The 27,068-nt window shown below is 43.7% G+C and overlaps 1 protein-coding gene across 1 annotated transcript in view; it reads left to right on the plus strand.

The window, feature by feature from the left end:
• Positions 1-27,068, plus strand: part of TRMU (tRNA mitochondrial 2-thiouridylase) — a 54,337-nt gene continuing 27,269 nt past the window's right edge. Inside the window, exons 1-8 of the mRNA XM_040343631.1 lie at positions 1-253; positions 5,871-6,036; positions 6,174-6,280; positions 10,537-10,659; positions 16,554-16,726; positions 16,865-16,918; positions 17,010-17,076; positions 23,967-24,067. Of these exons, the coding sequence (XP_040199565.1) occupies positions 172-253; positions 5,871-6,036; positions 6,174-6,280; positions 10,537-10,659; positions 16,554-16,726; positions 16,865-16,918; positions 17,010-17,076; positions 23,967-24,067 (873 nt within the window). The 5' untranslated portion in view covers positions 1-171. The remainder of the gene's footprint in view (positions 254-5,870; positions 6,037-6,173; positions 6,281-10,536; positions 10,660-16,553; positions 16,727-16,864; positions 16,919-17,009; positions 17,077-23,966; positions 24,068-27,068) is intronic.

Genomic DNA, 27,068 nt, shown 5'->3' on the forward strand with positions numbered 1-27,068 from the left:
TATTTTCCAGGACAGCTCTGACACCTAGCGGCCGTTCATGACATTACTATAAAGGACGTGGGAACGCGCGTTCGCGGTGGAAGTTTCTAGCCGGTGATTTGTGTGTCTTGCACGCACCGCCTATGAATTGTGCCGGTTGTCCTTGAAGGGGTGGCAGTGTGTGTGAGGAGCATGCAGGCGTTACGGCGGGTGGTGTGTGCCATGTCCGGAGGGGTGGACAGTGCTGTGGCGGCTCTGCTGCTGAAGAGTAGAGGTGAGGAGGACAGGCAGCACACGGCGCCATTCATTCCTATTAGGAGGTGTACACAGGGGTCAGGGCTTCTCCTCTTCCCACACCGTACAGCTAGGGGGAGCTCCTCACCTAGGCTGTGTATGGAGGGCGGTGTGCAGGAACCATAGGAGTCCTCCCACATGGGCAGTGTATGGGGACCCCCCATATGAGGACTGGGGGGGCATCCATTAAACAGTGTAAGCCATCATCAGATCTGTAATCACTGCACCCCATAGCGCACCTCTCCTACACATCACATATCTTACATTATCACATCTCATCCCTTCTAATGGGGCTCTCCCTGATCTGAAACGGCTAAAGCACATTTGTCACACAAGGCAAAAGCCACAAATATAGCCCCTGTCACCTAGTTTTGTAGCAAAACTTTTCTGCCACCTCCAGCTATCACCCTCCCCCGCTGTCAAGCCTTCTGTCTTTACAACAGACAACTTTGGTTTCATTGGCTTCTGGATGTCGCACATCCCACAGAATGGGGATAGCTCTCCTGAATTTGAAAGTGAGAACAATCTTCCCGGCAGGCACCAATACCTACACAGGGAGGTATAACCGAGCCAAATACATGGGTAGTAGGGAGAGGTCACAGTGATAAGAGATGCAACAAAGATTTGGGAGGTGGCACATTGTGCCTAGCGCAGCCCCCGACCCCCTGCGGTCTGTATGGGGCGCAGCCCCACCCCCTGCGGTCTGTACGTGGCGCAGCCCCCCCTGTGGTCTGTACGGGGCGCAGCCCCCCCTGCGGTCTGTAGGGGGCGCAGCCCCCCCCTCCACCCCCTGTGGCCTGTATGGGGCGCAGCCCCCCCCTCCACCCCCTGCGGTCTGTACGGGGCGCAGCCCCCCCCTCCACCCCCTGCAGTCTGTACGGGGCGCAGCCCCCCCCTCCACCCCCTGCGGTCTGTACGGGGCGCAGCCCCCCCCCCACCCCCTGCGGTCTGTATGGGACGCAGCCCCCCCCCCCACCCCCTGCGGTCTGTACGGGGCGCAGCCCCCCCACCCCCTGCGGTCTGTATGGGGCGCAGCTTACCCGGCTCTGCTTGCCCGGTGTCTTGTCGAGATGGTTCCTACATCGACGGCGCAGTAGGAGGCCACGGAAATCTCTGAGGTTCAACAGCTGATTGTCAGCTTAGACGCGCTCGCTCCCGATGCCTGCTTATACACGCCGCTCTATAGTACACGCCGCTCTACACATCAAGGGGCGGATGTGATATTGAGCAGTGCTTTTTTGATTGGTTATCTGCGGCGTGGATAACCAATCAAAAAAACACTGGTCAATATCACATCCGCCCCTTGCTGTGTAGAGCGTCGTGTACTATAGAGTGTATAATCGGGAGCGAGCGCGTCTACAGCTGACGAACAGCTGTTCCCGCTCTGAGTTTTCCGTTGGCTCGGAACCATATCGATGGTAGGAACCAGCTCGTTAGAACACCGGGACAGTCATGACAGGTGCAAGCGAGTAGAGGGATAGGAGAAGAGTGGATACACATCTGCTCTTCTTGCATTGACCCGGAAAGCGATGTCTCTGATGTCACTTCCGGGTCACATTCTCGGTGTCACCGGCTCGCTTTGCCAGTGTAGGATGTTTGCAATGCGATCTGCATTGCAAAACATTCAGTGTAGTACAGGGGAGACAATGCAAGGCCGTTAGACCCTGCATATATCAATAAAGAGAAGGAAAAAAAACTGTCACTGCCCCTTCCTATGACTGGTAGTGGTATATCGTTAAAGAGAGCCTGTCACCAAAAAATCATCACATGGGGACTCTTTGTCCCCTATGTGATGGGGGGGGGGGGGAGTTAAGTAATAAAATAAAGTTACACCCAAGCACATAAAATCCCCCCCCCAGATTTTTTTTGAGGGTCCCCCACATATACACGTAAACGCATACGTCGGGGTGCCTACACGTGAAAACGTAGATTGCGATACACATACGCCCGAATGAGAGCAATAATTCTAGCACCGGAACTCCTCTAACACTAAACTGATGCATATAGGAGGAGGCCCTTTGAAGCGTCGCCTATAGAAAATATAGGGTACTGAAGTTTGACGTAATTTCTTCAGTGCAAAAAATATTCAAGGTTTGGCGTGTTGGGTATCGGGGATGATCAATGTATAGAGACCCTGTGGTTGTACAGAAGTCTCTCCATCTACAGTGACACCTCGGTTCACAAACTTTAATTCGTGAAACGACTTTGGTCGCAAACCAAATTGGTCATGAACCGAGTCAGAGGCAAATTTTCCCATAGGGTTAATCTGTTCTGAACTGTTGTGTTTTTTTTGTTTTTTTTTAACCACAAAAATACGAAACAAAGTACAGTATGAAGAGAAGGAGAACACTAATCTTGCTTGAGAAGACTTCTGGCGTGGAGGAAGGCAGGTGGGAGGCGGTTATTTTTCGGAGGGAAGGTCCCCTCCATAAGGACATTGGGGAGATCTCCTTCAGGGGTTTCCTCTTCTTTTTTTATTTTTTTTATTTATTTATTTTTTTCTCTCTCAGTTGCAGTCTCTGTTTTGGTGAAAAATCTGTCCAATGTTGCTTGTCTTTTACTGGGCTGCATAACCCTCCGGAAATGAGACCACGTTATCGTTCATCAGATTTTACACCTGGTTCGTTGGTTATGTTGGGGGTGGTGCTTCTCAAAAAAAATCGTGGCACTGCTTCCATTTGTCAATAATTGATTTTATGGCATCACTGCTAATCTCCTCCCTGTTTTCCTCTTCCTCAGTGGAATGCTCCTCAATAAGCGCCTTCTGCTGCTCACTGTGGAGTGCAGAAAGTTCTTCCATGGTCGGCTCCTCCTTATGTTCCTCAACAAGCGTCTCTATGTCTGCACCATCGACGTCCAGACCCATACTGTTGCCCATGGACACAATCTCCTCCACTACCTCTGCATCAGAACTTCCAAGTCATGTTCAGTGACACATTCTGGCCACAGTTCCTTCCAGGCTGAGTTTTAGGTTTGGTGAGCGACATCTTCCCAGGCTTTCTCAATGAAGTTAATGCAGTGGAGTACATTGAAAGAATTCTGGAATAAACCTTTCAGATTTAAAGCGGGGGTTCACCCTTAGAGGGCACTTTTCCCCCTTAGATTCCTGCTCGTTATTACTAGGGGAATCGGCTATTTATTTAAAAATAGGTGCAGTACTTACCCGTTTACGAGACGCATCCTCTCCGTCGCTTCCGGGTATGGGCTTCGGGAATGGGCGTTCCTTCTTGATTGACAGGTTTCCGAGAGGCTTCCGACGGTCGCATCCATCGCGTCACGATTTTCCGAAAGAAGCCGAACGTCGGTGCGCAGGCGCAGTATAGAGCCGCACCGACGTTCGGCTTCTTTCGGCTACGAGTGACGCGATGGATGCGACCGTCGGAAGCCTCTCGGAAGACTGTCAATCAAGAAGGAACGCCCGCTCCCGAAGACCATACCCGGAAGCGACGGAAGAAGATGCAGCTCGAAAACGGGTAAGTACTGCACCTATTTTAATACAAATAGCCGATTCCCCTAGACCGAACGAGCAGGAATCTAGGGGAAGAAAAATTTTTTTTTTAGAAATGGGTGAACTCCCGCTTTAAGGACATCTCTTCAGTGACATTAAAACACCTAGTGAAGAGGGCGTTTGTGTACAGCTTTTTAAAGGTGCACATCACTTGCTGGTCCATGGACTGCAAAGAGGTGTCGTGTTGGGGGGACTTGATCTTTTATGAAGTCCTACTCGGCGTCCATATCCTCCACCGAGGCTGGAGGGTGTGCCAAGGCATTGTCCATCAGAAGAAGGCACCTTTCAGACAGTTGGTTGTCGGAAAGATATTTTCTTACGGTGAGTGTGAACACCTCATGCAACCATTCCATGAACAATTGCCTAGTGACCCAAGCTTTTGCATTGGCCATCGATATGACAGGCAGTCTGGCTTTGTTCACATTCTGTTCCCTGAATGCATGAGAGGTCTGGGAATGGCACACCAGTAGTGGATTTACTCTTCAGATCGATGCTTGCATTTGCACACAGCAAAAGAGTAATTCGGTCCTTCGTGGGCTTGTGCCCCGGCAGTGCCTTTTCCTCAGTAATATAGGTTCTATTCGGCATAATTTTCCAGAAGAGCCCTGTTTCCTCACAGTTGAATACTTGTTGAGCGATGTATCCTTCTGTCTTCGTGAATTCCGCAAATTCTTCCTTGTAGGCTTCTGCACCGGCCTTGTCAGAACTGGAAGCCTCACCATGTCTTGTCACACTGTGGATGCCACTTCTCTTGTGGAATTTTTCAAACCACCCTCTACTGGCTTTACATTCCTTACTTGCTGAACTTGTAGCGGGTTGTTTTTGCAGTAAATCACTGTGCAATTTCTTGGCTTTTTCACAGATCATAGCTTCACTGACACTATTACCTGCCAGCTGTTTCTCATTCCTCCACACGAACAAAAGTTTTTCCCACCTCTTCCAGCACTTGTGTCCTCTGCTTGGTTAACATTGTTACTCTTTTTGCCACATCAGCTCCTTTTTTAATGGCAGCTTTCTTCTTCAAAATAGTCAAGATTGTCAACTTCGCCATCTGGTCGCCTGCATTTCCGCTCTGCACATTCTGGTCACCTGCATTTCCGCTCGGCACATTCTTGTCACCTGCATTTCCGCTCGGCACATTCTTGTCACCTGCATTTCTGCTCTGCACATTCTTCTTACTACCATACTTGCTCTGAAGAGTCTTGTCGCCTTCATTACTGCTCCACAGTAATGGAGCCATACTGATTGTCCAGTACAGTATGTCATAAAAAGCTTTACAGCAAGTGTGCACAGGAATGTACAGTATGTGTGCTAAAAAGCATGCAAAATATCTTCTCAACAATGTGAGTGTCTTCACCGTACGCTTTCAGTGTCTCTCTGTGACCGCAATCTCAACTACAGGAAGTCACGACCACGTGTCGAGCATAAAGATGGCCGCGGCTCGTGTTTGTGAACCGAAGCGGAGTTCACGTACTGAAGCGAATTTTTGTGAACTCTTCTGTTCGCGAACCGAGTGATGCACGAACAGAAGCGTTCGTGAACCGAGATATCACCGTACTTCTGTACAACAGTCCTGCTGGAAAATCTGCAGCCCATATCTGAAGTCCCCCTGCTGACAGAATACAAAGTCTCAGTAAGGAGAATTCCCACTCCACCTCGAATGCATGGATAGGGTAATCGAGGTCTGTGTTTGTGTTTGGTTATTTTTTTTTTATTCAAACCAATGGTCAGCTTAAAGCCCTGCCTGCCACTTTGCAGTGGAGTTGTTGCTACATTTTTGTCAGTTGGCACAGATTCACAGAAACCATTCGAACAATTAAATGTATCTGTGCGTTCTGTCATTGATCCCACTACCACCAGACCTTTCTAAAGAGTTTCTACAATGCTCTTTATGAATTCCAGGGATTGTGTTCTAGTGTATTGGAGAATTCTGCATTTTAAATGAATACATCTGCAGTTCGCTAGTGAAGTGGTGAGCTTGTAACAGTGCATTGATGCCTCAGTAGATGAGGTAGCACATTGGACATGAGAGCATTTCTTGGTTACGTAATGTGTGTGTGTTTTTTTTTTTTTTTTTTTAATCTTTCAGGTTATCAGGTGACGGGTGTATTTATGAACAACTGGGACATTGTAGATGAGCATGGAGTCTGCACTGCGGAAAGTGACTGTGATGATGCCTACAAAGTCTGTAAGAAACTGGATATACCTTTCCACCGCATCTCATATGTGAAGGAATATTGGCATGATGTGTTCAGGTAACTTGTGCTATGCACACCTATGTAAAGAAATCTAGCTTTCGTGAACATTTACAGCCAGAACATTGCTGATGGTGATAGTTTGGTGGCTTGCTCATGCACTGTGATTTTATTAATTTTTTATTTTTTTTATTTAGCTCTTTCCTGAATGAGTATGAGAAAGGAAGAACCCCAAACCCAGATATACTGTGCAACAAGCATATTAAGTTTAATTATTTTCTCACTTATGCAATTGAAAACTTGGGTACGTCCTTTTTATATATGTCGATGGTTAAATTCACTGTTTGTCTAATAACCTATATTATCCTCCAACATCCAGTCTGATATTCAAAATATGCAGCAGTCAAGCAATAATAACAAAATACTTTCCTGAAAAAATGGTGTAACTAAAAAGTGTACTTCTTAAAAATCTGATGCAGCCTTTGTCATGGTATAAAGTTGGTGTCAAGAAGGTATGTAAAAAAAAAAAAAATGGGACAACCAGACTGACTACCACGTTGAATCATAATAATGGTAATAGCCGTGTAGTTGATGTGAAACCTACACTTGGCATGTGTCACTATTGGATACTCTGTAGTCAGTAAAAGTCTGCTTTGTATGTTAAAATCAAACTATCATCAAAAACTTTATTTTTTTCATTTTGGATAGAGTAAGGGCGGGTTATATCCCCTGTCAGATTTTTTTTTGTGGCCACCTGTGTCCCATTGTGGAGATTTCCCTTCAATTCCTGTCCCATAGCCAAAACAGGAAGTGAGAGGAAGTCCCTACAAATTAAAGTGGTTGTAAACACAACCACGCAACTTGAACCTACATGTAAGCCTATATTAAAGCTTACCTGTAGGTGCAAGAAATATCTCCTTAACCTACACGGTTAGGGAGATGTTTTCACAAAAACGTCACTGGGCGTGCCGTTTTTGTGAATGGAACATTCGGGGGTGCCGTTTTTGTGAATGGAACATTCGGGGTTAATGGTGAATTTTCGCGCATGCGCGGGGATCGTGATGTCATCGCCGCTCTGGCCAATCACAGCGCCGGAGCAGCGATAACAGGAAGAAGATCGTCGGAGACATGGTGGCGGAGGAGAACTTTGAGGGCTTCGATCTCAGGTAACTTGATCATAATGAGCCAGTATGCTATGCATACTAGCTCAATTATGACTTTCTCTTGCAGGGTTTTAAAAAAAAAAAAAAAATAATAATTTATAAGGGTTTACTTCCTCTTTAAAGGAACTGGTTGGGCACCTTCAGGTCATCAGTACTACTGTTCCCATTGGAAAATTTCGCTCTATTATTTTTCTGGGGACAACCCAAAATGTACGATTTTCATTTACTTTAATTTTCGATGATGATGGTAAACAGGACAAATGGAGAGGTGCATATCCTGGGGCAGGGACAGCAATACAATCCTACTAGATGTTCTAATCCCTGTCCACTATCCAAAATTAAAAAATACAGTAATACCTTGGTTTGTGAGCATAATTTGTTCCCAGAAGCATGTTTGTAATCCAGAGCACTCTTTTATATCAAAGCAAATTTTCCCATAAGAAATAATGGAAACTAAGATGATTCATTCCACAAGCATTTATTTCTATAAAAATGATCAAAATATGAGCAAAAGCTCATATCAATACTGTATCTCTGTGTTGGGGGAGGGATCACTGTTTCAATGTAAAAAATAAAATAAAAATTACTCACAATGTAAAGGAGTCTGGAGCTCATCCATGTAAAGCCGCTGTGTATATGTACAGTAAAGGAGTGTAAACTCTGCGCTTGGTGTAAATAAGGAAGAATAGCAGCCACTTGGCAAACCGTTATACCTGTTAATAAATTATAAAGGGGAGAAAAATCCGCTCTCCCAATAGTTCAACAATTTATAACATTCAGTTGTACATAAGAAGTAAAAAGGTGTCCATATGCAAAATAGAACTCCATCTTAAAGAGGAAGTAAACCCTGATGAGTTTTACTTCTTCTTTATTTCCCTGCAAAGGTAAAGCATAATGGGCTACTATGCATTGCATATTAGCCCATTATGTGTCACCTGAAACCAAAGCCTGCAATGTCACCGCTGTCCCCTGTACAGGAAGCATCCATTCTTCACCCCATTCCTTCTGGGGGCGTGGACTCCGGCTCTGTGACTTGCCAGAGTCGCGTGACGTCACTCTCGTGCATGCGCTCAAGAGCCAACAGCATGACGGCATTACCCCTCTAGAAACTGCACAGCGTGCCCTTTTTAAAATGCGCAGAAGACATCTTCGAACGGGGACATTGTAAATATCTCTTAAACGGTGTAAGTTTAGGAGATATTTCCAGCAATTTCAGGTAAGCTTTAATCTAGGCTTACCCGTAGGTGAAAGAGGGTGTACAACCACTTTAATAATACAACACAAAAATAAAAAAAATTGTGCATATGTACAAAACAATCCAATGAAGGAATGATCTGTGCAGAGTGAAAGTAAATAGATCCGTTCCCAGCAGCACCCTCGTACTCAGGCTTCTTACCAGATATCCAGAACCATAAATTATAATGGTCAAACAGGCAGCAGCAAGTTTATCCAGGAGGGTAACCGTCATATGGATCACAGATCATATAGGGGAGACTCGCAAGGATAAAAAAAGGAATACTACCATAGTGAAGCCCATCATGATATAAAAACTAGGGCTGCGGAAATTAACGATTAAAGGGGTTGTAAAGGTAAACATTTTTTTTTCCCCCTAAATAGCATCCTTTACCTTAGTGCAGTCCTCCTTCACTTACCTCATTCTTCGATTTTTCTTTTAAATGTCCTTATTTCTTCTGAGAAATCCTCACTTCCTGTTCTTCTGTCTGTAACTACACACAGTAATGCAAGCCTTTCTCCCTGGTGTGGAGAAAGCCTCTTGAGGGGGCGGGCAGGATGGTCAGGATGCTCTCTACTTTGCAGATGGAGAAAGGAGCTGTGTGTTAGTGGGTGTCCTGACCCTCCTGCTCGCCCTCTCCCCCCCCCCCCCTTTGAGGCTTTCTCCACACCAGGGAGAAAGCCTTGCATTACTGTGTGGAGTTACAGACAGAATAACAGGAAGTCAGGATTTCTCAGAAGAAATAAGGACATTTAAAAGCAAAATCAAAGGATGAGGTAAGTGAAGGAGGACTGCACTAAGGTAAAGGAAGCTATTTAGGGAAAAAAATTGCCTTTACAACCCCTTTAATTCCTCGATTAATCGTTAATTTCTTTGATCGATCAAAATAATTTTGATTGAGTACAAGATCCGCGGATTGAGCTACGCTGTCTCGCCCATAGGAAAGGCCGCGGCTTCGGCCTAGCTCCGGAGCCGTGGCCATCTTGGTACACCCGGCGGCGGCCTATTAGCGGCGTGCTGACGTCATTGTCTGTTGCCTGTGAGTGTGCTTTCTATTCTGGGAGATGTGGCGATTACTGGGGGAGATGTGCGGACATTACGGTTATAATTAATCGAAATTAGTCGATTTAAAAAACAATCGAACACGAATATTTTAATCAGTAACAGCCGTAATAAAAACTATTTATTTTAAGATGACTACAATTACCTTTTTTATATAAAACATTAAATGCATTTGTTTTGTATAATAGAAGAGCAGCAGGCTGTCCGCTTCAAACACTACCACTGGTAAGCGATCGGGCATGCGTGATGTCACTGATAGGCCATTTCCAGATGCATTTCGTCATTAACAAGACGTCTTCAGAGGATTGGCCGAGTGACGAACATCATGCATTGAGGAATATATATAGTGCCTATGCCTTCTCTGAAACAATCATAATAATGGACATAGGCCTTGGATTGTTTTAAACTTATGGATTGTTTTTGTGTTGTATTAAGATTGAGTTCTATTTTGCACATGGACACCTTTTCACTTCTTATGTACAACTGAATGTTGTTTATTGTTGAACTATTTGGAGCGCTGCTTCTACTTTTATATGTACAGTAAAGCTCCTGGTGTACAGCATACAGCGCTGTATGTGGCCAAAGGTTCAGGGGCAATGGTTGCTCCCAGCGTTTCCTGGAGACACTCTGGAACTGTTGACCTCACTTCCAGGTGCTCCGAATGCACGTTGGCCCGCCCCACCCAGCTGAGAGTGTCTGAGCTTCTCCAGGAAGCCACCTTCGCCCCGAATCTCTGGCCATATACAATGCTATACTGTACACCAGCAGCTTTACTGTACATATACACAGCGCCTTTTCATGGATGAGCACCAGACTCAACGTGAGTCTAATTCTTTTGTTTTTATTAATACTACTGCTCATAATATCAAGATGACGCTCGCATATCCAGTCAAATTTGAAAAAAAATGTTGCTAGTCTTTCAAAAAGCTTGTGCACTGCGTAAGTTACACTTCAACATTCTTGACGGCTCGCAATACTTAATGTTTTAGTGTTGCAATAAAACTATGCAGGTGTTTTTGTCAAGATTTGCTGACCATTTTATGGCCATCAACATTTTAGAGATCTGTCCTTGTGTTAAAGCAATCTATTTATTTGTGCTAGGAGCTGATGCTATAGCCACTGGGCATTACGCCAGGATATCCCATGAGGATGAAGAAATATTTAAACATCCATTTATTAAAAGCCCTCAAAGTCTTTTCAGGAATCGATTTGAAGTAAGAAATGGTAAGAGTTCTTTCCACATCTTTCTCACAAGGATATACCTCATCAGTCATTGGACAGATTCCATTTTGTGATGTCAATTTGATTTGTTACTGATTAGATAGGGCACCATTTATGTATTTGGCTTCATGATTTCTCCTGATATTGCACATTTGGAATACAAAATGTATTGCTTGATAAAGGGTAGTTAGGCTAACTACGTTTAGGCTTCGTTCACATATATGCAAATTGGATGCACTTTGAACTGCATCCTATTCACATGTCCTGTGAATCAAATCGGCTTTTGCATGGAGCTAGTTTCACATATATGTGGTGCAGCAGCAGTGCAAATTTGCTTCAAATTTAAAGCGAGTCCTGTGCGTTTTCTGAGCACTGCAGGGGGTGTCCCATGCATATTCCAGACTCTTTCTTTTCTATGGGAACACATCTGAATCGCACATCTGATCAGTTTTGAGCATGAATGCGATCCAAAAAATAAAATGAATAGAAAATGGCGTGGAGCATGTAACATGTTCCCAATCCGAAATGAAATGAGAGAGTGGGTAACCACTCAAAGAGAACCAGGTAATCTGATTCCTGTGGTCCGAGCCAAGGGTGCAGGCAGTGCAATCAAAATGCAGGTTAGGATGAAGGAAAAAAGCTGGGACAGCCGCACTCCAAAAAAACTCCTCCTTTAATTAAAAATCACAAAATACATGCCACAGCAAAAAACAGCACAACAAAAGAAAAGCTGACGTTTCGCACTATGCCTTAGTGCTTCTTCATAGCTAAGCTATGAAGAAGCACTAAGGCATAGTGCGAAACGTCAGCTTTTCTTTTGTTGTGCTGTTTTTTGCTGTGGCATGTATTTTGTGATTTTTAATTAAAGGAGGAGTTTTTTTGGAGTGCGGCTGTCCCAGCTTTTTTCCTTCATCCTAACCAACATGTTCCCAATGCTGCAGCCCTCGCCTGTTGCGTCTTGGGGTCTTTTATAGAGTTGGGTCTTTTTATATTTGTTTTTGATAGAGGGGAGAATGGTTAACTTCTATGAGGTTTTTCAGAAATTCTCTTCCAAATTATAATTATAATTCTTTTATGTGTACATTAAATAAATGATGAACTACATTTTTAGTAAAGAAAATGTACAGTTAATGTATAATTGGATATTTTTAATAAAATGTCTACTTAATTGCTTCTGGCATACTTTTGCAATTTGTGATGTTTAATGGCCAACTCCACCCAGAATCCGATATGTCTGCATTTGTTCACTCATAGATTAATCAACTTGTGGCTTTTTATAACTCTCAAACTCAGTGGTGAAATCTTGTAGCTTTGATCACAAGACCAAGGACCACAATTAAGCCCTGTAGACACCCTCCCTACTCTGGTATCGTTCTTTCTTCTCCTTTCTCTTCTCTACTCCCTCTCCTTTCTTTGTTAATGCTGGGAGGACGGGGTGGAGTTGAACAGACCCTGTCCACCTATGCTGCCTATAACGGGGGAAACATAGTGATAGGTATAGGACCGGTATATATAGGTCAGGGCTCAAAATTTGTGCTCGCCTCCTCGCCATTGGCGAGGAGATTTATGTGCAGTGCGAGTGCCGCTCAGACACACACATTGCGGCCAGTAATTAAACTAAGCTGCCGCGCCGTCCCTTCCGAGGCTAGCACAGTCCAATCAGAGGCGTACTAAGTGGGGGGCGCCACACGCTGGGTGTCAGGCCGGCGCCTCCCCCCCCCCCCCCCACTGAAGCGGAGATCGCGGGCAGCGGCAGGCACCCCCCTTTCCTCCGCGACTGAAGCGGAGACAGTGAGCAGGTGAGTTAAACTTTAAGAGGCATCGGGCGGGTTTAGACTGAGGCAGGCACCCCCCCTCCCCGACTGAAGCAGAGACAGCGGGGCTGAGCGGGCGGGTTAAACAGAAGAGACAGCGGGCGGGTTTTTGGCGGGAGCGCGTGAGGCTGAACACACGGCGTGTCACACGCAGAGAACCTGAGGTGGTGGCTTGGCTTTGTGGGGGAGGGATGCGAGCCGCACCGAAGTGTGTGCAACACCTGACCCATCAGATCCCCTTCTCTTCGTGGTCGCTTTCCCCTCCTCCTTTATGTCGACACAGGGGGAGGGGAGCACCAGTCCAGTCCACACCACAAGTGCTATGATCATCTGAGGACTGAGGTACATAGTGGGACAGTGGGGGGGTGGGTCTGTATTGGTAGGGGGTGGGTCTGTACTGTATGGGGGGGGTCTGTACTGTATGGGGTGTTTGTGTAACATGCAGCCGTCCAGAGCTGTGGGGTCCCAGAGGTGCAGGGTTCTGTGTAATGTAAAGGGGTTCAGAGGTACAAGGGCTGTATAATGTAAAGGGGGTTCAAAGGTTTGGGGTACTGTGTAATGTAAAGGGATCCAGAGGTGCTGTGTAATGTAAAGGGGTCCAGAGGTGCGGGGTACTGTGTAATGTAAAGAGGTGCAGGGTTCGGGTAATGTCATTAGCCAAACGGGATGGAGGAATAGCGGCCCCAGACATCTATAGATATTACCAGGCGGCGTTATTATGTCGACTTGTTGATTGGAGCAGACACGCAGGGGACAAGCTATGGCCAGGGTTGGAGCAAGATCAGTGCGACTGTATACTGCAGAGGGCAGCATGGTGTTATCAGGGGCTCCCAAATGATGTTAAGAAACATCCGTTGATAGGTCCCACCCTTCGGGTGGCTCATAAGCTATTTGCCAGAGGGATACTATCAACGGATGATTCACCACTTTTCCCAATCATGGGAAACCCACAGTTTAAACCAGGCTGGATGAAAGGACCATTTAGTAAATTAATAGAGCAGGGGTGGTTCCAGGCTTCGCACTTCCTGAAGGAGGGGGCCTGGACTACACGACAGGAGATGATATCGGGTGAGCTACCCTATCAACTCGATTTTTGGCGGTCTTTACAATTACAACATTATTTAAACACCTTGAAATCCCCAGCTAGTTACGGGCGAACTTTGACAAGGTTTGAGAGGTACTGCAGCGGGGGAGGGACCCTACGGCACCCTTTATCGAGAATTAGAGAGTTGCTGAACGCCCCAGCAGAGGAGTTTCAGATGCCCTTCTTCCATAAATGGGAGCGTGAACTGGGGAGACCTTTTACAGATGAACAAAATAATTCGGAATATTTTTGAAACATCTATGTGTGTAAAGACACAAGAGATGAATTACAAAGTCCTGTCACAGTGGTACCGGACACCGGAGGTATTGAACAAGTGCTATCCAGACATGGTAGATAGATGCTGGAGGTGTGGGAAGAGGGGAGGAACCCTAATGCATATTTTCTGGGCCTGCCCTAAGATTTTAAACTATTGGGGTAGGGTCCGGGAAATAACACAGAGATTTAGCAGGACGCAGCTACCAGACGAATGGTCTTTTTATCTGTTGCAAGATAGAGATGTCAGCGAGACGATATAAGAGAACAATGACCTGCCACCTTTTAAATGCTGCCCGAGCATGTATACCAGGGACGTGGAAGCAGACATCCCCTCCAACTATAAGGATGTGGCTTAATAGAGTTGAAAATCTGAATAGAATGGAGGATTTGGTTTGGACCTCAAGGCAAAAACGGAAGGTATATTTAGAAACATGGGCAGAGTGGAACACATTCAGATATTCGGAGGAGGGAAAGGCCTTGATGGACGCGGATTGAGGGAGGGGTGGACGTGGGGACCTGATGGGGGGGGGGGGGGAGGAACTATGAGCTTTCTTTTTTTTTTTTTTTTTTTTTTTTTTTTTTTGGTGCTTGTTTTGTTTAGTTTGGGGGGGGGGGGGGTTATAGGGGAGGTAAGGCAGGAGGAACAGATTAGTTGCCCCAAGCCCGACGGGATATGGATCTTCCGTCGGGAAGGAGGGCAAAATGGTATTAGGGGAGCGGATCAACAAAGTAGACTTGGGGTAGCATGGAAGGAATAAGTATAGGAAGAGAGATAATGTAACATATTATGAGCCTCTTTTCTTCCCCCAAAAGAGATCCACTTCCCCTTTACTTTTTGTTTTTACTTTTACTATATGAATTGTTATGAAGATAATATTGTTACTTATGTATTGACTGATTTAAACCAGAGGAATGCCTCCTAGGTTTCTGTATACTCTTGCTTTGCTAAAAACCAATAAAAGAAGATTGAAAGAAAGAGGTGCTGTGTAATGTAAAGGGGTGCAGGGTATTGTGTAATGTAAAGGGGTCCAGGGGTGCTGTGTAATGTAAAGGGGTCCAGGGGTATTGTGTAATGTAAAGGGGTCCAGGGGTACTGTGTAATGTAACAGGGTCCAGAGGTACGGGGTGCTGTGTAATGTAAAGGGGTCCAGGGGTGCTGTGTAATGTAACAGGGTCCAGAGGTATGGGGTGCTGTGTAATGTAAAGGGGTCCAGAGGTGCAGTTGTGGAGAGGGGGTACACAGTAGTAACAAATATATTGAAGGATACAGAGGTATGCAGGGGGCACAGTGGGGGGTGCCAGATATAGGATCCGCCCTGGGTGCCAAATACTCTAGGTACGCCCCTGAGTCCAATAGTACAGTCCAAATGTACCTAGAACTGCCCCTCTCCGCCTCCCACACTAGTGTCACAGTCACAGCACGCCACTACTATACCAGACACCGCCCGGGGCCGCCCCTTTCCGCCTCAGACCGCCCCTCTCCACCTCCCAGGCGCTCACACATCCAAGGAGTGCACCATGCCTGCAGTAAAACGGTATGTTTATTAAGATAGATGTGTGATGTGTGTTCCGGAGGCACTGGGAGGGGGATTGAAGGAACACGTGCTGGATTGGGGGGGGGGGCGGGGGGGGTTAATTGCAGATTTCGACTTTAAATCTTCCCCTCAATCCATTATACCTATGCCCCCAATTCTGCCCCCTCCCCCCAATCTATCATGCTTTTGCCTCCAATTCCATCCCCCTCCCCACATTCTATCATACCTATTCCTCCAATTCTGCCCCCCCCCATCTATCATACCATATGATAGATGGGGGGAGGAATTGGAGGCATAGGTATGATAGAATGTGGGAAGGGGGGCGGAATTGGAGGAATAGGAATGATAGAATGGGGGCAGGGGGACGGAATTGGAGGCATTATGTATTTTTGTAACTTAATACTGAATAAAACATTTAAGTGTTATTTCATGAGATCATTTACAAGGGCGTGTTTAAGGGGCGGGGCAAGGTAGGGTTTGGGTGGGGCAACAGGTGGCGAGTAACTCTTAAGGCCTGGCTAGTAGCTCAGGACTTGAAATTTTGAGGCCTGATATAGGTAACGGGCCACAACGGTTTTTGAGTTATACAATGTAAAAGGATCCAGAGGCCTTTGATTAGGAATATCCCGATATCTCTCGTCTTTGATACCTTAAGCTACTTCCACCTTGGGAGATATGCGATAGTTGAACGTTTTTTAGGGGGTTTTTGACAATGCTGTGTGACTGACCATATATGTTTTGCCGGTTCCTACATCTCAAGCATATCGATATGTTGTGGCGCCCCTGGAGATCGCTTGTCATTTATAATGTTGATGCTATATTGTCTGTAACACTGTTCTCTTTTTATTCTCAATAAAATCTTTGTGGAACAAAAAAAAAAGCCCTGTAGACACGTGTCGGACATCAGCTGGTTTAATAAAAAAAATGCCGTCTGATTGTCGGTACAGCGACTCCAACAGGAGCTGATCGCTTTTTCGCTCCAACTGCTGGGTTGAACGGGAAAAAAAGAATAGTGTGTACAAGGCTTAATGGTGTTTTTTAGAAAGGAATAATTTTTGAGAAAAATTTTGAGAGATCATTATAATAAAACCACATGAGATATAACTAGCTAGCCATCGCTCTGTAGTCAGGTTCTAATTTTTGGTGGATTTTGGACTTTCAGTTATATTTGCTTCTGTTCTGTAACAGACGTGAAACTTCTCCAGGCTAGTGACCAATTCAAAGACCAGACTTTCTTCCTTAGTCAAATACCACAGTATGCATTGAGAAAAACCTTATTTCCACTGGGAGGATTGACAAAAGTCTTTGTGAAGAAAATTGCTACAGAAGCTGGATTTCATCACGTTTTAAAGAGAAAAGAGGCAAGAACTTTCTTTATTGTATTAGATCTGTTTTTTTAATGTTTTTAATCTATTGAAAGGCTTATGGAATAATGAGTGTTATGTTTTATGTGTAAATTACACTGCCATCAACAGATTATGTACATCTTTTTCATGTAGAGCATGGGAATATGCTTCATTGGTGAGAGAAACTTTGACAAATTCATAATTGAGGTACGTTTTCTTAAATACTGTGGAGTGTAGGTAAATCAATTTGTCTCGAGCAATATTCACTGCTTATTTTTTTTTTATTTTATCTTTGAAGTATTTAGAGCCACAGCCTGGGAACTTTGTTTCTATTGAAGATGGGGAAATTATGGGAACGCACAATGGTAAGCAGAACATTTTCATTCTGTTGTCCTTATGTGACTTCTGACATTTGCCCTAAAAAAAAAAAATGGTGATTTATAGTAGAGCTGCAAATGATTATTTTCATAATCAATTAGTTGGCCAGTCGATTTAATTGGACTAAAACCTCAGTGTGGTGTAATTTTAGTTAATATGTAATGTTTAAAAATAGACAAGAGGGAGGGAGAATAAACGGAAGTCACTGGGGAAGGGGAAAAACATGGAGCTGCTGTGCCGTCCCTGGACCAGGGGCCGTCCCTTTTTAGGTGACGGGGCCTGGGAAATGGGGGGTCATAGTAGACATCCTGAGGAAAAGCTCACTTGGCAAGGGGCCTGGAGGGGCACAGACCAAGTGAGTTTTAGCATTGAGGTACAATGCGTTGGGGGTGGGTTGGGAGAGGGTGGGGGGTATATGTTGTGTATGTGGTCTCAAGATATTTTGATTAAGACTCTTCTTTTGAAGGCTATTAGTGTGATGTTGAGTAAGGAGTATGGCCTAGGTGTCTCATATATTGGGAAAGGGCATGGAGTCTCTCATATCCTGTGGGGGAACAATGGGTGCTTCCTATTTGGAAAAAAGGGTGGAAAAAATAAAAGGGAGAAATATAATAAATGGCGGCATTAAAGATTGTCACGTACAATGTACGAGGGCTCAATAGCCCAAGTAAGCGATATCAGATACTACAGGAGATGAAGAGACTCTCGGCTAATATAGCATTCCTACAAGAAACTCATTTAAAGATAACATCAAAGACCAGGTTAAACTCAAAGGAATTTCCCGTATGGATTCATAGTTATGCTCCTAACAAAAGATCAAAGGGAACTGCAATAGGGTTTGACAGGAACATACGGTTTTCCCTAGAAGCTACAGAAATAGATCCCGAGGGAAGATATCTATTTGTCAAGGGTACTTTATTAAATAGGAAATACACGTTGGCTAATGTATATTGCCCTAATGTAAGGCCGGCTGTTTACCTGAGGAAAATTTTGAATAAATTAGAAGGATTTAGAGAGGGTCTGGTGATTCTAGCGGGAGACCTAAATTTTGTATTCGATCCTCTGTTAGACACTCAGCCTGTCTCTTTGAGGTCAGAAGGGAAATACCTCAGAATGATTAAACGCAAATTATATCAGATGCAATTGGTGGAGGCATGGAGAATTTTGCATCCGAAAGATAAGGACTACACATATTTTTCATCAGTTCACGGGTCATACTCAAGAATTGACCATGTCCTTCTAGATCATCGGCTGCTTGAGGGACTGACAAGGATAGAAATAAAATCGATAACGCTGTCCGATCATGCCCCGGTGGTGATGTCACTGGATTCAGGGGGGATCCCGGCTGGGCAGACATTGTGGAGACTAGATGAGTCCTTAATAAATAATACTAGAACAGCCGATGATCTGGAAAAAGACATGTGTTTTATTCTTTAAAGAAAATGATATCGAAAATATCACCCCATCCACGTTATGGGAAACGCATAAGGTGTTTATGAGAGGGAGAATGATAGCTGAGAAAGCTAAGAGGAGGAAGATTAGACAGGTACGGAAACAAACATTACTAGAAGAAATCCAGACCCTTGAACAGAAACATAAAGAACTACAGGAAGAGCAGGTCCTTAGGTTACTAACTAGAAAGAGAGAAGATCTCCGCGATCTTCTGGAACAGGAAACAAAATGGATATTTAACAACATGAATAATAAATTTTATGCCTTGGGCAATAAACCAGGGAGACTGTTAGCAAGGACTATAAAACCAAGAAACATACAGAACTCTATCCTGAAAATAAAAGATATGAATGGAGATATGAGACACTCAACTAGGGAGATAACCAAATTGTTCTATGAATACTACCAACACGTATATAAAGTCAATGAAGGGCAAGGGGCCATAGAAGCTCAGAATAAAAGGGAAAAAATTAAACAATACCTAGAAAAGGTTAAGACCCCGAACCTCACAGAGGAAGTAATATGTAGTCTAGAGAAAGAAATAACAATAGAGGAAATAAAGCAAACGATTAGGAGTATTAAAATGGGTAAGAGTCCTGGCCCTGATGGGTATACGTCATTATATTATAAAAGATTTGGGGAGACTTTAGGACCGTTCTTCCAGAAATATATGAACTCTATAGGGGGGGGCATGGCAATGCGTAAAGAGGCCTTGAATGCCCACATAACTCTGATAGGGAAGGAAGATAAGGATCCCTCCCTATGTGCCAGCTATAGGCCCATATCTTTGATAAATGTGGATATTAAAATTTATTCAAAAATTCTTGCTGAGAGAATAAGACCACTTCTGGTAGACCTGATAGAAAATGACCAGGCAGGGTTCATACCTGGGAGAGAAACAAGAGAAAATTTCCTGAGAGTAATGTTTTTGATACAGAAAGCCAAAAAGAATAATGAACCAGTAGTTTTCCTATCTTTAGATGCCGAAAAGGCGTTTGATAGGTTGGACTGGGATTTTATGTTGGCAAACCTATCACATATAGGATTCGGTCCAAGCATGCTAAGGTGGATAGGGGCCCTGTATTCTAACCCCTCGGCCCAGGTGAGGGTAAATGGTACCCTGTCAGACAGCTTTCCACTTTTTAATGGGACCCGGCAAGGGTGTCCGCTATCGCCCCTCCTAGTCGTCCTATCATTGGAGCCACTATTGGAAACAATACGGACGAATCAGGAAATAGAAGGGATAAAGATAGGGAGAAGGGAGCATAAGATATCTGCATTTGCGGATGACATGATGCTCTATATATCTAATCCTAGGGTGACATTGCCTAAGATAATGGCGGAATATGAACAATACGGGGAGATCTCGAATCTTAAAATCAATAAAGAGAAAACGGAGATACTAAGTATATCATTAAGCCCACAAGATCGTAGGGAACTTGAGGTCCTCTATCCATTTAAATGGAAGCAGAGGAGGATGAAATATCTTGGTATTTTTCTGTCGAGTACAGAAAGATACTTATATGAAGATAACTACATGCTACTATTGAATAAAGTAAAATCAGAACTAAAAGGATATAGTGTAGATAGAGTATCATGGTGGGGAAGGATTAATACTATTAAGATGATGATTCTGCCTAAAGTTCTGTATATCTTCCAAACACTTCCGATAAAAATCCCAGAAATGTACTTTAGAGTCCTGGAAAAGATAAGGGGTTTCATATGGAGGGGGAAAAAGCCCCGTATAGCAGCAGAGACCCTGATTAGATCTAAAGAGGAAGGAGGGGTACAGTTGCCGGACTTTAAAGGGTACTATGAGGCGGCGGTATTAAGGAGGATCATAGATTGGGCTCAGGGTAATGATGGAAGTAAAAAAGTGGGTGGAAGTGGAAGAAAGTCTAAGTAAGAAAGAGCTGGGTAATGCAATATGGGTGCCAAGGAAATATAGAGGATTGCCTCGGGATACTCCTGTAATAACAAAAGAAACCTTTAGAATATGGGATAAGGTTTGTAGGATTAAAAAATGGCTGTATAATAGTCCGTTGCTGCCACTCACGGGGACAGACTTTTTCCCTCCGGGGAAGGGAGGGGGGATGTTCCTGGGGTGGGCAGCCTCGGACACTCTGAAATTGAAGGATGTAATGAAGGGTAGTGAATTGTGTACGGTGATAGAACTCCAGGAAAAATATGGGATGCATCCAGGGGACAGGTGGAGGCACAGGCAAGTTCAACATTTTGTGGGCACTTTGTCAAAACCCCTGCGAGCCGTGAATGAATTAAATCAATGGGAAAAGTTTATGACCCAAGGAGTGGCAAGACAGGGAATATCAAGTATCTACAAAATGTTGACAACTAAGATGGAATCAGGGAGAGTGAAAATAATAGAAAGTTGGGAAGCAGAACTTAATCAAACTATACCTAATGAAAAGAAGAGACAGGTATTAGATTACGTTCAGGCCACATCGATGGATTCAAAAGTAAAAGAAGCCAATTATAAGCTACTTACTAAGTGGTATTATGTCCCAATGAAATTGCATAGAATGAATAGCGAGGCCTCCCCCCTATGCTGGAGAGAGTGTGGGATGGAAGGTACTCATGCCCACATATGGTGGCAGTGCCCCCCTATACAGGTATACTGGAGGAAGATACTGGTCTTGGTAAATAAAATAAGTGGATATGAGATAAAATACGACCCATGGGAATGTTTGTTCCATACTACGAGTATGTCTAGGAAAAAGTACAGAGGTTCCGTGGTCCCGTTCTTATTGAACGGAGCCAAGGCACTAATACCTAGGAATTGGAGGAAAAAAGAGGCACCCTCGATGGGGGAATGGCTCCAAGAAATTGACAAAATGAAAAGGATGGAAGAACTGTGGTCTTTTCATGTGGACTCCGGGCCAAGATTTGAAATGATCTGGAGGGGATGGAGGGAGTTTAGGGCTGGGAGGGGTGATGGGGGGGGGACGAGGGGGGAGTGAATGGAGGGGAATAGGGGAGATGGGGAGTTCTTGTGGCCTCCCCCCCTTATATAATATAATTTATTTTATTTATTTTTATTATATATATTTTTTTTTTTTTCTCTTTTTCTTAGCCTACACTTGAGTAAATACATAATATGGGGAAGTAATTCCCCTCTGAATAAATTCATTCGTTTTCTTATATCTCACGATTTTACTTATTTTTTTTTTCTACACTTAATGTATATACACAACAAGGGGTAGTAAGACCCCTCTAGATTAATTTTATCCACTATCCTGCTGTGGTTTTTTTTTTTTTTTTTTTCCTTTTTTCCTCTTCTCTTTTTTCCTACACTTAAGTATATACACAACAAGGGGTAGTAATACCCCTTCAGATTAAAATGTATCCACTATCCTGCTGTGTGTTTTTTTTTTTTTTTTTTTTTTTTATTTTTTTTTTTTTTTTTCTACACTTAATGTATATACACAACAAGGGGTAGTAAGACTCCTCTAGATTAATTTTATCCACTATCATGCTGTGTTTTTTTTCCTCTCTCTTTTTTCCTACACTTAAGTATATACACAACAAGGGGTAGTCAGACCCCTCTAGATTAACTTTATCCACTATTTTGGAGTGGGTTTTTTTTTTTTTTCTTTCCATATTTAAGTTAATTCACAATTTTTTTTTTTTCTCATCTCCTGTCCTGTCCACTGCATCCCCCCTCTTTGCCCTCCCCATTATGGGCACTCGAGCTATGTCCCCAGATGCCCCCCATAGAAAATATAAAGGGAAAATTAGACATGGAGGTATAATGGAAGGTAGAAATTCTAGGAGTCGTAGGGTCAGTAGTCTATTTCTCTTTTTTTTGTTTTTCTGTTGTTCTAGTGAGACCATATATGTTGTTAGTTTGTATGTTGTTGTTATGGTATGTTTATTGTATTGTCTTGGAAAAAAGTAATAAAATAAAATATGGAAAAAAAAAAAAAATAGACAATTTGTTCTCGAATATTTGTATGCGGTGTTAAATCTAAAAACAAGCTATATGGTTAGGGAACACAGCAAGTATACCACAAGAGATATAGATAAACTGTGTGTATGTACACACACATTATTGGGATGCCTTCATTTACACCAAGCACATGAACTTTAATGCCACCCCAGTCTTGGTTCCGTAGGGCTCAATATAGAGTTGACCCACCCTTTGCATCTATACCAACTTCAACTCTGGCGCACAGTCATGTTGGAACAGGAAGGGGCCATCCCCAAACTGTTTCCACAAAGTTGGGAGCATTAAATTGTCCACAATGCCTTTATATGCTGATGCCTTAAGAGTTCCCTTCACTGGAACTAAGGGGCCCAACCCCTGAAAAAAACAACCCCATGCCTTAATCACCCCTCCACCAAATGATTTGTACCAGAGCACAAACTAAGTCAATAAAGGCAAGGATGAGCGAGTTTGGGGTCGAGGAACTTGATTGGCCTGTACAGAGTCCTGACCTCACCCCGGTAGAAGATCTTTGGAATGAATTTGAGCGGAGACTGTGAGCCAGGCCTTCTTGTCCAACATGAGTGCCTAACCTCACAAATGCGCTTCTGGAAGAATGGTCAAACATTCCCATAGACACAATCCTAAAACTTGTGGACAGCTGTTATAGCTGCAAAGAGTGGGCGAACCCTACGGACTAAGACTGGAGTGCCATTAAAGTTCATGTGTGTAAAGACAGGTGTCCCAATACTTTTGACAATATAGTGTATACAGTATCTCACAAAAGTGAGTACATCACTCTCATGTCTGTAAATATTGTATTCTATCTTTTCATGTGACAACACTGAAAAAATGACACTTTGCTACAATGTAAAGTAAAGAGTGTCAGCCTGTCAGTGCTCAGACCGTGCGATCTATCAGACCTGGGATTCCTTCTGGAATTTATAGGCAGTTCCTGATTTGAAATGACAGTAACCATCCACTTACAGGGTCATTTTTGGATCAAACTGCACAGTGTGTAATACATGGGCTTCATGTTCTTCAACAGCTTTTAAAATATTGCAGATATTTGTTTTTCTCTCAAAAAACGACATTCAGAATAGTCTCTTATATTGTTTCTACTGAATGCTTTGTTTTGCCAAGCCCTCCAATCTTTCTAATCGGTTCATAAAATGTGATTAAATAACTGTGGAACATAACTGACATTTTTATATCAGCCCATCTGTAATAATCCTAATAATAATGACCCTAAAAAATGTAATTTGCAATGGCATGCTCTTGTCAATGACATGTTCATTGAATTATTCCCTAGAGCAGAGAACATCAAAAAGTAATTTGAAATATTCTTTTTACAAAAGAACTCCTTTTTATTTTTCATGGTAAGAATGATCATACCCACTCATTGAAAAATTCCCCTTTTTTTAAATATATTTTATTAAATTAGTTTCAACTTTTTTTTTTTTTTTTTTTCCCCGTGTTTAGGATGGTTTCTCTTCACACTGGGCCAAAGAGCAAGAATTGGTGGTCTGCGGGATGCTTGGTTTGTTGTTGATAAAGATGTGACGACAGCAGAAGTTTTCATAGTAAGTGAAGACCTGTGATGTGATACTTATCGTTTTGATTGTAGCCCAGTACATTTTGGTGGCATTATTTTCAATAGTCTTAACTGTTAAACAGTATTGATTTATTGCTTTTGTCACCATTAATGCTTTATTTTTTTTGTATGTTGCACCCTTGCTCAAAACCCTTATGCAATGTTCAAATGAGATCTTGTTTATTATTATTATTATTATTATTATTATTAAAAAAGGGGTTGTAAAGGTTCGTTTTTTATTTTCTAAATAGGTTACTTTAAGCTAGTGCATTGTTTCACTTACCCTTTCCTTCCATTTCCCTTCTAAAATGTTTTTTTCTTTGTCTTAATTTCTCACTTCCTGTTCCTCCTTAGTAAGGTGCTCAGTAAGCTGTTCTAAATGACTTTCCACCGCTCGGATGATGGTGGAAAGCTTACTGAGGAGAAACAGGAAGTGGTAAATTCAAACAAAGAAAAAAAAAAACATTTAGAAGGGAAATCTAAGGAAAAGGTAAGTGAACCAACAATAAAGTAGCTTAAAGAAACCCATTTAGAAAATAAAAGACACACACACACACACACACACACACACACACACACACACACACACACACACACACACACACACACACACACACACACATACACACACATACACGTGTATATACATATAGATTATATATATATATATATATATATATATATATATATATATATATATATATATATATATAATCTATATCTCATACATATATTTTTTTTTTGAAAGATCTGCTTGAGTGCATTTTATAATGATGTGGATTTTTTTTTTTTTTTTTTATTCTATTCTAGAAAAAAAGTATACATTAGCAACAAAATTAAAGAGAAACTCTAGGCTTCTCTCCCCCCCCCCCCCCCCCCCTTCCAAAAAAAAAAAAATCGGCACATAATAATGTAGTATATGGGAACTTACTTTTCGAGGTATGCAGCGATGTCCTTACTCAAGCTGATTCTTCGATTGGCATGGGGTGCAAGCGCTGGCATCTCATGTAAGGAAAACAGGCAGTGAAGCCTCATGGCTTCACAACCGGTCTCCTACTGTGCATGCACAAGTCATGTTGCACCTTGTTAATGGTCCCATAGTCTTCTGGGACCTGTGATGTCTCAGAAGGCTGTGGGGGAAGGGAGAACTTTTGGTTTAGATTACCGCAGAAATCTGACGGAAGTGGAAGCGGGTACCTGTCAAAACCATGTACTTTCTCCCAAAAAAGTGCTCAATGTGTCAGTGGAGGGGGGCGGATGCAAACAAGCGGAACTTCGCTTAACCAGTTCCCGACCCCCGCATGTACATATACGTCCACAATATGGCACGTACAGGCACATGGGCGTACATGTACGTCCCCGCCTTTCCCGGGTTCGGGGGTCCGATCGGGACCCCCTCCGGTACATGCGACGGCCGGGAACGGTGTACGGGAGGTCCGGGAGGAGGGGGCGGCTATTGATTTCCAGCCGTCCCCCTCTCGATCTCCCTCGGCGAATCAGCTTCCACCTGAGCCCTCCCTGCCTGTGTAACTGTAAACACAGGCAGGGAGGAAGTGACGTTTTCTCCCCTCTGGCGGTCTTTTCGTCCGGTTCCAGAGGAGAGAAGACGTCAGTACTGTGAGTTGCACCAACAGCACACTGACACAGCACACATAGGTACATAACCCCCCCCGATCACCCCCAGATCACCCCCTGTCACAGTGTCACTGATTGCAGTGATCATTTATTTTCTGATCACTGCTTTTAGTGTCAGTGTGACAGAAAAAAGTGTCAGGGCAGTTAGGTTTAGGCCCCTTTAGGTCCAGGGTAGCCCCCTACCCCCCCCAATAAAGGTTTAACCCCTCATTGCCCCTAGAGTTAACCCTTTCACCCCTATTGCCAGTGTCACTAAGCGATCGGTTTCTGATCGCTGTATTAGTGTCACTGTTGCCGCTAGGCAGTTAGTTTTTTTTGAGGTTCGCCGCCAGGTTTATATAGCGTTAGGTACCCCCATAAATAAAGGTTTTAACCCCTGATTGCCCCTAGAGTTAACCCTTTCACCACTGATCACTGTATAAGTGTCACTGGTGACGTGGTTAGCCAGTTAGTTATTTAGTTATTTTAGGTTCGCCACCAGGTTTTTAGAAAGCGTCAGGTACCCCCATATATTACTGAATAAAGGTTTTAACCCCCTGATTGCCCCCTAGTTAACCCTTTCACCAGTGATCACCGTATAAGTGTTACGGTTGACGCTGGTTGGTTAGTTTGCTGTTTATAGCATCAGAGCACCCGCCGTATATAACCCAATAGGTTTAACCCCCTGATCACCCGGCGGGTGATATAAATTTAATTTTAGCGCCAGTCAGGGTCTGCGTCGCCCCAGGCAGCGTTAGGTTAGAGCCAGTATCGCTTACACCCACTCGCTAAGCATACACCCCCCTTAGTGGTATAGGATCTGAACGGATCGATACCTGATCTGATCAGATCTATACTAGCGTACCCAGCAGTTTAGGGTACCCAAAAACGCATTGTTAGCGGAATCAGCCCAGATACCCGCTAGCACCTGCGTTTTCCCCCTCTGCCCAGCCCAACCCACCCAAGTGCAGTATCGATCGATCACTGTCACTTACAAAACACAAGACACATAACTGCAGCGTTCGCAGAGACAGGCCTGATCCCTGCGATCGCTTACAGTTTTTTTTTAAGCGTTTTCTACGTTTGCTTTTCTACAGATCAGGTGCTTTTTTTACCTGTGAATCCTTACCATTGTACCACTAAATTTAGAGTCCAAAATGGCAAACCGAAGGTACAATGATAAGCAGGCCTTGGAGTTCATGTGCATGTCAGATAGTGAAGAGGAGGAGGTCACGCATCTGACAGATTCTGGCTCAGAATACGAACCCGTTTACGACAGCGGCTCCATGTCAAGATAGCTCGCACGACGAAGTTGAGGTCCCTGCTAAGGCCAGGCGTACCCGATCCCATTCTGATGTTGTTGAGCAGCAAGAACC

The sequence above is a fragment of the Rana temporaria genome, chromosome 3, assembly GCF_905171775.1.
Source record: "Rana temporaria chromosome 3, aRanTem1.1, whole genome shotgun sequence".
Classification (NCBI taxonomy): Eukaryota; Metazoa; Chordata; class Amphibia; order Anura; family Ranidae; genus Rana; species Rana temporaria.